General features: G+C 36.5%; 1 protein-coding gene across 1 annotated transcript in view; it reads right to left on the bottom strand.

The window, feature by feature from the left end:
• Nucleotides 1-14,087, bottom strand: part of Kap-alpha3 (karyopherin alpha3) — a 311,578-nt gene that overhangs the window by 182,358 nt on the left and 115,133 nt on the right. Inside the window, exon 4 of the mRNA XM_081769270.1 lies at nt 10,505-10,665. Coding sequence (XP_081625396.1) covers nt 10,505-10,665 — 161 coding nt within the window. The remainder of the gene's footprint in view (nt 1-10,504; nt 10,666-14,087) is intronic.

Below are 14,087 nucleotides of genomic sequence, written 5' to 3'. Positions count from 1 at the left end.
AGAAAGTGTTATTGCCATTGATGCAAGTAAGGTATTGGCACATTATTGCTCGATTCACTCACACAGGTATCAAATAATCACTAAGTATACGTGTTGTTTGTGTTGAAGTGTGTGGGGGTTCAGAGAAGCGGGATAACCAGGCTAGAAAGATTCATTCTCGAAATTTTAGTTTTTTTTTTTTCTGTTTCACGAACTATTAATATAATCAAAGTGAATTTAATGTTAAAATTGAATTAATTTTCCAAATCTACAGTCCATTATCTTTCAAATAAAGTAGAAATGAAGGTGATATAACAGTCAAGGGGAAGCCAGTGCCAGATAAAAGTCCTGCCAACCAAACTTAACGTAACCTTACAAGCTTTTAGTCATAATGGAAAGTTTTGAATGACTTGAAGAGTATACATTTATTTAATATATTTGTTGATACATGTATCTATAGTGTCAAAGATCTCACGTTCGTAGTTGTTAAATATACAGGGTGTCTCAAAAGTCATCTGACATAGGATTACTGTTATTATCATAGTTACAACAAAATGTAAGCGGAAAAACATTTTCCAAACATGATGTTTTCAATCTAAAGTGAAGGATTTTTTAAAATTGGACTAGCCGTTTGGGCTGTGCACTCTTTATGTGCTCAATGTTAAACGAAAATGCAACGTTGCCATTTACCTAGACCCACAACATAAGTGAATTAAGTTACTGTCTTTTACGCTAACGTGTCGACGGCCAGCCCAATTTAAAACATGACTTCTATTCACCATAATTTCACTAAATTGGTCCACCTCCCCCAGCCCCTCTATTAATGGTAACGTTGCATTTGTAAGTATTAGGCAACACCACCCAAGGAAAAACGCACACACACAGGCAAACACAAAAAAAGTTCAGTGCCACATACAATTGAACGCTGATATTTTATAGCGCGCAAATTACGTTGAAAAAACAAACTCTCCTTCAATATTCTAATAGAAAGAATGTGCAGAAGAGATGTGTATTTTAACCTCCACTTACACCTCACAGCCAACCATTTCCTCATCTGTTTCATCGTATTATCTGCATTCAGACTTTTTTTTTTTTTTTTTTTTTGAACGTTTGTATTACATTTAGTACAGATGTAATAAAGACCAGTGGAAGATGTAATAAAGTGGAAGACCAGTTCTTCCTGCCCATATGAAAATGTGACAAATTCCAGGCAATGTTCTGTGCATGTACAGGTACATGTGACTTTAACAGGTACTATACAGGCGCCTGTAGCTGTAAAAAGCATATTAGTTTCCCACTGACAGGTGAATCTACCTGTGGCTATAAACATGTGATACATGTGTAGATGGTGTTCAATGTCAGAAGTTCTCAAACATGCAATGAAAAGTATTTGTACATATCAAGGAGACATGTAATGTACATACACCAAGGTACATGCATAATACAGGTCCATGTAATATACCTGGGACATACAAACGCAATAGGTATGTTCAAAAAAATGATTCAAATTGATGGCATGTGCCTGTAATCTATCAGTCACATCCATGGGAAATGCTAGTTTTTCGTCTTATGCCCATGCACTTAACATGTACATGTAAAACACATGCAAAGTACCTGCAGAACGATAGACAAAATGCAATGTAAATTACATGTTTACATGCGTAAGTTAGGAGTGAAAAACATGGAATGTACAATACTTGTACACATAAATGAAAACAGGTAAGGAACATGCATCCACGGAAAATGAATGTCACAGGTGCATGTATTGTACCTAGCAGACGGAGATAAAGCGTACATGTACAGGGAATATAAGATAGGTAAATCACTATGTATCGGAAACTACATGCCACATGCATGGGGAATGCAAGATTTCCCCCGTATGCTCAGGTACTTACCATGTACATGTAAAACACTTGGAAAGTACATGCAAATGGATAAAAGGATACGATAATATGTACACTAGCATGCAAAAGTCAGAAGTTAAAAACATGCAATATACAGCACCTGTACAAATAAACGTAAACATGTAAGAAGCATGCACTTGACATAAATTATTTTGTGATCTTCGACACCTAAGTTACAGATCCGGATAGGGGAAGGGGAGGTAACTGGCACGGCAGTGGTCAGGCCCTGTGTTGTAAAGTAGCCTACCATTCCTGTATTCACCTGGTGTGACTGGGGAACTGTAGCCAGGGCGGCCGCACGCAAGAATCGATACTAGAACCTTCTGAATGCCAAGCTAACATTCTACCAATGTGAAACACCTCTTCAGTTACATACATACAAGTTGAAGATTTATGATAGCAAAAAGTGAGTTTCGTTTCAAAGTGTGAAACTCATGCAGACTTCCAAAATATGCAAATTCAATATTCACATCGGAAATACATACGCTTTTCGATTTCAATAGATGGATAAGGTCGGAGATTAGACTTACTGTTGGAACAACAAATTGATATTAAAAGGTCATGTCCAGCTATCTGTTATCATTTTTGCTCTAGAGAGATTTATATCGAAAAACCAGAAGTAGCAAACTTTTACAATTTCTGGTGTTTATAGATACGTTTGGAGATAGTATATTTTCTTCAGATTCTGAATCAATTTCCGAAAAAACAAATCTGTTGCTGTAATTAGTTTTTATTATTATCATTATTATTATTATTTACAATGTTGAAATCGGAAACTTGATTTCTACACCTTCGGTTGAATACAGGATGAAGAGAAGAAAACAAACCTATTTTTTTGGATGCTGATTTCCGTAAGTTTTACCATTGATTTCACAGACCCCGAGAACTATGGATGTGACACCAGGAACGTCATTTCAGATTTGTCTTGGCAGGGGGGGAGGGCAATACCCCTTGATATAATTAAAATTTTGCGTTTTTTGCTGATTTGCTACTATTCTATTGATAAAATCTATATAAATTTCAATAGCCCCTCCCTGCCCCCTAAATGACGCCCCTGTGCGACGCTAATCGGTCATTTTAGACTTTTTACATGCCTTGCTAAATCGCTGGTCCCCTGTGACCCCTAGTTCGAATTTAAAAAAGAAGAAAAAAAAGCTTTCTCGGTCTCGGGCCTGGACCAAGGTACTCGTGACCAAAATTTGGTTACTTTTGGTCTATACGTTTGGCACCCAGGCAGCACACACACACACACATATTTATATATATATATATATATATATATATATATATATATATATATATATATAGTTATTACACATGATTCATCAGGTTTTAAAGTCTTATAACTTCCAATATTTAATGTCCACCTATTTGTAATAATAACCAATCGAAAGAGCATACTATAAAGTTTTGTTTATGTCATTGCAGGTTCCGTTATGACTCACCAGGTGGCAGGGTGATAACAGTTTGCAAAATGGCGAATAATTAACAGAACACATGTTTCTTACATGTTACTATACATGTTTTACATCTTCTACATGCAAGCAGTAGAGGTTTTCCACACCCGTAACATGCATGTGGCATGTACCTGTCACATGTACAATTTTTATAAATTCTCCACCTGTAACATGCATGTCACCTGTATGGTTTTCCATGTTTTCCACCTGTTATATGCAAGCAGCAGCTGTTTTCCATACCCGCAACATGCAAGTCACATGTATGGTTTTTACATGTATATATACATTACATGCGGTTCTTACATCTGACATGCATATTTCGCAAGTACTTTTCACATGTACCAGGTAAAAGCTATTTATCATACACGCATATAACTTGTGCTCAGCATGCATGTTACAGACATTATACATGACACGTACATCACATGTTCTATACTGGTACAGCGGCTGTACTCGCACGTCTTCTTCGTTGACAGGCACTTTACATACGTTTTTATGGTAGATCTATTAGGGTATCTACCGTACAAACACATGTGCAGTAATACCTGTTCATGCCCTATACATGTTTGCTCAACATGCATGTGTAGGGCGTTTAAACTGGGGTCATTTTCAGGCATCTGCACATGTGCCTGTCACACAGGTGGATAAAGGGCATGTGTTACATGCGCCTGTACATGTGCCTGCTTTTTCACAAGAGTGCTGAGTTTCTCACGGTCTGAATCATCCTTCTGGAAATATTGACGTACAGAATCCCTTCTTGGGTAGAAATAGCATCATACATAACTCGCTAGGCAATCAAACTGTCTTTGTGAAAAATTTCCATAAGACACTGTTATATCATAAACCGGTATTACACACGATGAGTCCTAAGTCTCCATAACAAATGGTGAAAACGGTGACTAATGTTTTTATTTATTTATTAATACGTAACGAACAATGCCCAGAAATGCACTCATACTAAGTAAACGTGAGTTCAAAGCGTCGGAAATGTAAGGAATAGCATCAAGAACATGAAAGCCATTGCGACTTCACCAATAATATTTCATCAATACGATGCAATATGTGCACCTTTGCATACCAATAAGGATGCAACAACTGAGGCCAAGTTGAAATTGTGCAAGGGGGCTCACTAAGAAACTGGGTAAACTAAATGAATGTCACTAGTGGGATCGCATGATTGATATTGAAATGTGGCCAATGTGTGTAGTGATATCAACACGTAGCTAATGGACAAACGTCAAAATGTCCCACTACAGCTGGGACACCGTCCCACGTGCGAAAACTAGGAAAATAACGTTGTACATTCTGCTATTACATGTGATGCACTTTTCGGTAGAACGTAACTAGAAAACGATTATATCAATGTCCCTCTTTGTTGGGGACATTGTCCCACAGTCGACACATATGAAAAGAAATCTCTTAATCCATGGTTCAAATTCTGATAGAGCGTGAAAATAAACTTGTACCATGTCCCACGTCTTCTGGGACATATGACGTACTCAAAATAGAGGAAAATGGGTGAAAGCAACGTGACGTACGTAACATGTTGACTTCCTTTTCTGATTTTCTTTGAGTGTAGCGGCCTTCATAATGAAGATATCGCTTTACCTCTTTTTTTATTGGACAGATAGCAAATGCAGCTTTAATGTGATATAAAATACACATCAATCAATTACCAAAAACAAATTACATAAATGTGCAAAACGTCGCGACCTACGCACAATGAAATGGACATTGAAGTCAGACATCGAAAAGAAAACGATAAATTCTGCTCTGCTGTTGCATGTGTGTGCTCGAAGAAAATTGCGTGTATAGGTGACTACTGGTATGCTATTTCTGCATTGTAACCGGAGTTTTCTATGCATCGGTATCTTAGCAAAAAAAAATCGTAACTAGCGTTACGTACGCACATATTTCGTGACGTAAGTAACAGCATGCACTTTGACTAGAAGAAACAATTGTGGAGTGGAGACTCAAAATTGAAAGTCTCGAAGAGAGATCGATTGGAAAGCCATAGAAGAAATATACGTTACTGATATTTATTGATGATAACGCACAGTCGTTTGGAAGTAGCAGACATCGTAAAATTCAACATAGTGTGAAAAATATAAATATGTGCATACAAATGTACAGTGTGCATTTTAATTAGTAATGTTCAAGTCCTTCAGGTACTCGTGGGCAAAAGTGTAGCGATCTCGTTTCTCACAGGGTTTTGGAAGAACTTTCTGGATGCGATTTCGTTCCACAGAATCAAAGTCATCTACACGTGGATGACAAAAGAATGCGTCTTTTCCCTGATCACTTTCACGCATGTATTTCACTCGGTGCATTCCATCACTTTCGACAGCAGTTACGTGTCCCACATGTTTTATGTCTCATCTTCGACTTTATACACCACTGCAACATAACTTCCGATTTTGATGTCAACATTTTGGGAAGGAAGCAACTTGTCTCTGACACTTTGCGAAATATTTTTCTCAGATTCATCTCGATCTGAATATGTATCACTTCCACTGGTGCTGTAAATTGCAATGTGCAATTGGTACGAGTTTTTCAAGATCGGCACTTGTCTTTCATATATCACAGCAACAAACCTTTTAGCAGGAACAACGTATCTTGCGTACTTGATTGTTTTTAGTTGCTGTAAGTTCACGTCCATGAAGTGTATAACAAAGGGAAAGTCGCAGTTGGCTGTGTCTTGATGCAATATAAAAAGGTATTCAATTTGCTGGGTATTTTTGGGAGTGACGGAATGGAAATCACTAGCGTTTTTCATTATTATTTTTCCTTGAAGAACACGGAACCAAACTTCTCTTTTCATCTTTGCTCCAACTCCATCATGTGCCCATCTACCATGATAGCTTTCGTGAAAGTTCCACTCTGTTGGTACAATTTCACTTAGTAGCTTTACATAGACAATGGATCTCCGATTCTTCCGATACCTGTCCACAGGTGTATTTTTTAATGGGCAATTCCAGCAAAATCTTAAATTGTTGAAGGCGGCTACTTGGAAAGTACCATGGTTTTTCGTGTCAGATATTACTCCCTAACTTCGCTCTCCATTGCTGAAGTATGCTACTGTGATGTAAATAGTGACAGTAGGATCGGCTGCGTTTGACCAGTGGGCTGCCATAACTTCGTATTGATGCTTAATTGCGTAATTTTCTGCGAAGTCTGTCTGCAAAACCACTTCATCTATATTTTCATTTCTTCTTTGAAGGTGCTCAGCTTCTGGTTTTGTCTTCTTATGTTGTATATGTGACACCGATACACTAGTAACTGTTTCTCCATTTCTGTCACATATTGAAAGTCAAAATGAACAATTTCTTCGGTGCCTCTCATCCACTGATAAACTTCAACCCATTCCTCACGATCTTCCGGTTCACACAACAGACCTTGGATGTATGTTTTACGTTCGTACATGTCATGCACTTATTCTTCATACATATCTCACTCTCTGTATCGCATATCACAGCATCGATGCAGAGCACGTTCTCTGTCAAGAAGCACGTTCTTTGTCATTGGTAGCTGGTTCTATTTCACTTTGGCGCCAATCATTTTTTGAATGTTCTCACAGTATGGACAAGCAAGACAAGTGATCCTACTTAGATACAGTAATGCATTCTTTGGGGCGAAGGTTCAGGAAACTAGTTTAACTCATAGGTATATTTTTGCAAATTCGGTAATGAAGAGCTTGTGTGTCTCGCTGATGTAAAACATCATGAGTCTCTTTTGCATCTTTCCTTTTTCCCATCATTGTTGTACATGAAAACGGTATTTTTTTTCCCAGGGAGCATTCGCAATATATTGTCACTCTTGTAAAAATTAATTACGGTTGCTTTTGTGTTGCTTCTTAGTACGATGCTTTTATAATGTTGTGTTTTCCTTTGTGCCACGCCAAACTGCTCCACTATTTTTTAACCACTCTGAGTTTTCTTCTAGGGCTATGTTAACGATGCAGCATTCTGATAGCCCATACTAGATCCAGATAGGACAGATTCTTCTCGGTTCCTTTCGCTGCGGACTTCTGCATCCGTATTTTTGTCTGTCGACGCACTTTTTGCCTTCGATGCTGACATTGTCTTTCGGTACTGCTGCATTCTATGCTTTTCTTTCTCACGATTTGCTGCTTTTTCTTCTTCACTTAACTTCTCTAGCGTTTTCCGTTGTGGACTTCTGGGGCTAACTGGTTCCATACTTATATATAGAAGTTGCAGAAAAGAAATGACATGGTGCACTTTCAACACACACCATAACTGAAATCAACGATAAGACAATCCTGTCTCTAATGAACACGCAGCAGTCGATGCAGTGCTGCCATTTGTACTAACAATACTACTTGATTCATTAACAATTAATATATATTGTTTCAACTGCTAAAGAAGGCTAGTATCAGGCATGACCAGACATTATTTGCCGTGACGTACGTAACAAATACCGTTATGTTACGTACGTCACGCATTCAGTTCGTTGGTCACGTACTTTATTGGCTAACCAGATGTCACAAACGTTTGCGGTAAATTCCTACTGTTAGAAGGTATGATCTATTTGAATAATTTAACGAATGAAAGTTGTCCACGCGCTTTTCATTGTACAGGATAAACTTAACCCCCTTTTCCGTGACGTACGTAACATAACACCACGGGTCTTCTCGATTTCACTGCTACTAGCGATGCCTAAACACACAGAGCTGAAAATTTCTGTTTTGGCCTGGAAGGTAACGTTCCATAGACGACATTTCTATGAAGGATGGTGAAAGTATTGCAAAGATGCTCAGTGGAACAATAACTAAACCATGCACTTCCCTTTCATTTCACAACAGCACATTAATACACTTTCTGTTACAAAGAAGCTGATTACTTTACAATAAACAACAATTTCATAACAAATTCTGCAAACCATGTAACTACACTTCATTCTCTTTCTATTGATGTATAGCATGTTATGGTGGAAGCATTATGATTTTTGCCCTTCAATGTCCTGAATTGTTTGCTTTTACCCAAATACCTCCAGAAATTCGTATCTTACACGCAGTGCACATGCCAAGACAAAGACGAAAATGAACCAATTCGGCACATGTAACACTACTGCTGGAACACCATACATATGGAAAATAAAACGACATGAGAAGTAGGAAGAAACGTCTTAAAGCTCTGATTGTTTGCAACTGTGCAGTAGGAGTAACAAAATGAAACACACAAGCATGTTGGGAGGCTGTACAAGAGCGCTTGCCAAAAGTGGGTACTCCTCAAAGAAATGAATACAGAGAAAGTGAGGCTCCCTCGAAGCCTCAGGGTTGGAGCGCTTGCTTTCGCTCGCGTGGTCGCAGTTTCCAATCCTACTGGGAGCCCACGGCTTCAGATTCAAGACCAGAGTAATTATTTTCCTATTTTTCGCACGTGGGACGGTGTCCCAGCAGTAGTGGAACATGTTGACATTTGTTCATTAGCTACATGTCAATATCAACACACACATGGCTACATTTCAATCATGCGATCCCACTAGTGACATTAATTTAGTTTACCCAGTTTCTTAGTGAGTCCCCTTGCACAATTTCAACTTGGCCTCAGTTGTTGCATCCTTATTGGTATGCAACCGTGCAAATCATATTGCATCGGTTTGAGGGAATATTATTGGTGAATTGGCAATGGTTTTCATATTCTTGACGCTAATCCTTATATTTCCGATGCTTTGAACTCACGTTTACTGAGCTTGAGTGCATTTCTGGGCATTTTTTGTTAAGTGTTTCCACACATGTGAATCACCCTTCTTCATCTGTTGTGCTATACGGACACTCCAGATGTCTTTCTAGAGCATTTGAGTACAAATTTGCTACACTTAATACTCAGAACATCACTGTTGGTCAGCATCCGTTCCTGACGATTATGCACCCACACACAACGGGCATGAAGGTGTCCGCCATTTTGTATTTGTTCCAGATATCGACTTAATACAAACGAATTATTGTTACCTGGTAGATAACCTATCAATTCATATCAATTTAGACTAATTTTCATTTGGCAGATTATCCGGGACTCCCTACGTTCCTTTGGGGAATCCCTTGCGTGTGCATGGTAGATTGTGAAACGTGCAAAATTCAATACAGTAGGTATGACTTCTTTAGTGAATTTTTTACCCGCCCTCTTTACGTTGGATAGTTTCCGAACTATTGGCGTCCGAAAGTCATTTTCCCACGCTTTCGGCACCTTGTAGATCCGAAGATATGTCCGATAGCCGAAAGTTCAAGAAAACTTTTTTCTTGTCTCAGTTGCAGGAGTCACCCCCCAAGAGTTTTAACACTTATTTTGCAACACCCGATATATATATATATATATATATATATATATATATATATATATATATATATATATATATATATATATGAGAGAGAGAGAGAATATATATGCTTGAACTTTTAAATTAAGTCGTTACCGTAATTGATAATCTGGATTTTTATAAAGCGACTTCAACAATCATATAAAGCAGTGGTTCTCAAACTTGCTGTTACTGCGACCCACATTCAATAATAAGAAGTATTCTGTGGCCCACCTACTTTTATTCAAATACACAACGACATTCTACGTAATGGTGGTGTATTTCAAAGCAATTAAATTTTGTAAATCATATCTCTCATTCCAGTTCGTTCAGTCCGTTTTAGTAATTAATATGACATTTATTTGGGGATGTGAATACCCCAAGCGACTACGAATGTTATAAAGTAGAGCTCGATGCTTAAATTTTAATAAATCAAAATTTAGTTGGTTTCTTTTATATTTATTGTAAATATCTCTTTCAAATTAAATTGTAATGTAAATTTATGAATATAGTGGCCCTGTCGGTACGAGAATATCAGTCGCTGACGATAGCGGATCAAGCAAGTGTAATATTAATTTATTTCTAAACAACTGTTATCATATGAATTTGTACGAACTTTCAAAAAAGGTTAAAATATTCCCACAGAAAGGTAACACAGAGCTAACACTACTCCCAACGCAGTGCCCTACTGATTTACTTTCGAATTGTCTTCCTTGAATCACTATTTCACTTGCAGAAGCAGCTACTAAACACCAATATTTGTTGGTATAAGAAGGGAACGCTATACAATGCGTTGTTATTTCAAGGCAAGTATTGACTTCAAATAAGGAAGATAAATCAGAAACTTACCTAATGCCCACACTGCCTGTTCGCATACATTTTGATGTGACGAATGTAATAATTGAAGAAAAAGAGGCACTGCCCCAGCTGCTACTACTGACTGCGTCTGTGCTGAGGTTCCACTTGCAATGTTTGTCAAAGCCCATGCTGCTTCAAACTGCAACGACGGACTGAAAAAGATAAAATTTTATGAATATGTAAAACAGTTCATGATGTGTGTTTCACAAGGTTAGCATTGATAATAATAATGATTATTATTGCAATGGATAAGGTAATAGTTAAAAATAGCCATGAAGCACTGTGGTTAAGAATGCATTGGGAGGAAATTTACTCTTTCGTTACATTCCATAACCATATTTGGAGAAGTGAAAGATTTTCTGCGTCGCAAAGGCGCACACATATATATACACTTTTGTCTGTTTGCAAAGACAAATTTCTCAGAGGTGCCTTTATACGAGATTCTTATAAAGTTAATTTTTTTCGTAACTAATATAGAATGTGTTATCCTAACATTCTACTGATAATAACTCCTTTTATTAAGTGCAGTAAAATTTCCTATATCACCATTTAAAAACAAAACAAATAATAATAATAATAATAATAATATCGAATCATATAACACAACTTAGATCATTTCTTACATGACAAACGAGTATCTAATTCAGTGTTGGAACGAGGGTTGTTTTGCTTAACACAAATGATTAAAGCTTGTTTTAAACAATAGATTTTGTTTCAAACAAAATTTATCGTACGTTCTAACCGTGTATTGGTTAAGACTTGTTTTAAACATATGTTTATTTTATTTTCGTTAAAAAAAAAAAAAAAATCTGCCAGAGAAAGAAAACTGTCAAAAAGTGCTCCCCATTCAAACGACTATTTCCTTCCCATGTTAATGTTTTGATTTCTCGTGCTGCAACAGGTCAATGCTGTGATCTACAATTTATCTTTTCTCTTTTTTCCCCTTGTTTTTAACGTTTATTATTTACAATTTATTGTTTAAACGCTTATCAGTTAAGTTGCGAGAAAATCTCATAGTAGAAGGTTAGACTACTTGTAGAACTGATATTAAAAAAAAAAATAGATAAAAGAATCATCATGGAAACAAGTTTTCATGTTCAGAAAACAAACAAAGGGTTCTTTCCTAAATTGCAGTTCTGAAATTAAAATATCGCAGGCATTCGTTGATACAGTACATGTTCGTTTTCCGTATAACTTGGAATCATTTAACATGAGTTTTACGGGAAGAAAAAAGGACATCGTTCGGAGCAAATTTATTAAAGTAACTCTAACTCTATCAGATAAGAAAACAACTCGTTGCAAAATGTGTAAGAAAGAAATGGTTGGTTTAGTTCAAAGAATGAAGAATCATTATGAAAAATGCAATGCTGTGAATAAACTGGAAACCCAAACAGATGGTATAAGTGTTGATCCGAAAATTGCTTCTGACGAGTCTAAAGTCAGTGATGTGGTTGAGATTCAACTGGGAACTTCAGGTAGGAATTAATTTTGTATCACCAATATCTTTTTCATTATATTATGAAAATCTTATTTTGTCCCTCTCCGATACCTCCGTTGTAAGTTTTCTTAAAAACTTTACACCCTGGCATAGCTTGTATGAAGGAACCAGGTGAGAAAACGCGCGGTACGGCAGTCACCTGTGTGACTAACCATTATAGCGTGATACTTATTGTCACATCATTTCCGAACGTCAGTGAGGTTCCTGGGACGACCTGATATACATTTGTTCGTCTGTCTGTATGTATGCACCACGCTACAGGGCGCAATTTTCGATCTTTTAACATTAAATTTTGAGGGTAGAGGCATCAGACGTCCGGAATTGCTGTCTAGATTTTGACTGCGATCCGACGCAAAATTTCAAAATCAGTGATTTGGATTAGCTCTCTCATATACAGCTGTGCTACTGATGCAAAACTGTGATCATATCAAACTAAACAAACTAATATTATGAGTTTTCGAACTTGGGATCCAGAATAAATTTGGTCTAATTTAGTTTATTTTCAAAAAATATTTTTAGATATGGGGCGTTCAGAGAACAAGGGATCCAAGTCCATTTTCAGAAAGGTTCACTTTTGCTCAGCAAACGTAGTATCTTCTGTAGCGATCTGTGCTACGGTACAATTGCATCAGATGAAGATTTGGACTTGGGACCTGACTTATGAGACACCCTGTTAAAAAGGACTTGAAAGAAAATAATTATTACCTATATTAATTTAAAAAGAAATACTTTGTTTAAATTAATTGGAAGATTGTAATGTACTTTGTTGTTCTTTTTAATATCTGTCTGTTAATTCTATTGATTTTTCAAAAATAGAAGAGGAAAAAAAAACGAAATGTATGGTTGTTAAGTCAAGATCGTTACGTTGTTACTCTGTTAATACACGTCACGCCCGGAGTTTACGATGTGTTTGCAACTGCCTTCGGTTAGCAGATGCTTGGTTGAATTCACCACGAGGTACAATGCTTCTAGTGATCTCCTTCTAAAGGTGTCTTGAATTGAGGTTGTGTGTTATACGAGACGTCTGTTGTTTGGCCAATAACCGGCTGTGAATACTTGTATGCGAGCAAGCACTTTGTTATGCGGAAATAAAACGTGAACCTACAAGAAAATGTGCAATTCTTTTGTGAGCTTCTAATACGGTTTAGCAGCGATCTGGATGAATTTAGCGTCCATTCTTATTCTTCTTGCTTTTATGATTAATACGACTAACAAAGTAAGGAGGTTTTGGTTTATTGGAAGGACGGTAAAACACCCAGGAGTGAAATACGTCCACAAATAAAAAGGGTAAGTATTAAAGTTATTTTTGCTTCTAAAATCATTGGGCCTTTCATTTAAATAATATACATTAGAGTTTTGTAATAGATAAAAATAACAGTTTGTGTTTGGAATTTATTGAAATAACATTTGGTAAAATACTAAAACCTTAATTTACGTAACTAAGCAAGAACATTTATTCCGATTTTGCATTTTTGTGATATTAGGCTACGGCTAAATGATTGTAGAATTGCGTTCCTTTCTTGAATTTGCGTATTATCTGATTTTGATAGTTTTGCGATAGTTTTTAATACTTTTTGATTGAAATTTTCCATCGTTTTTCTCAAGTATTTTTTTCTTGGAATAAATATTAGTAACTTCGCAATTGACTTTGGTATTAGTTTTCGGTTCCGTTACTGTCTACATTACTTGGATTGGAAACCGTGGGCCGTCTCCTATTTCTAGAAATTAGTTTGTATGATCTATGGATTGAATTTGAGTAAAAATTAAATTTGGTACAATTAAATAACTTAAATTGAATTATATTTAATTAAATTGTAGGCTGATTTATTTGATGTTTGGGTAATTAACGGACTTATAATACTCGGAAATTACTAAATTTTGTAAAAGCACAGACGTTCATTAATCTAATATTAATCTAGGCACGGTCACTTATTGTTTTGCATAATTGAATCTTAATTATCGAATTTGGAATTCTTAAGCTATAGTTGTTGGAAGTATTTTTGAAATAAAATTCAGAATTGAACTTGTGAGTTTAATTTCCTTTGATATTTGAAATAGTTTGATAGCAGACAATTT

The sequence above is a fragment of the Thermobia domestica genome, chromosome 8 (genome assembly GCF_964235325.1).
Source record: "Thermobia domestica chromosome 8, izTheDome1.hap1.1, whole genome shotgun sequence".
In the NCBI taxonomy this organism is placed as follows: Eukaryota; Metazoa; Arthropoda; class Insecta; order Zygentoma; family Lepismatidae; genus Thermobia; species Thermobia domestica.
This window is presented reverse-complemented; position numbering and strand designations above follow the sequence as displayed.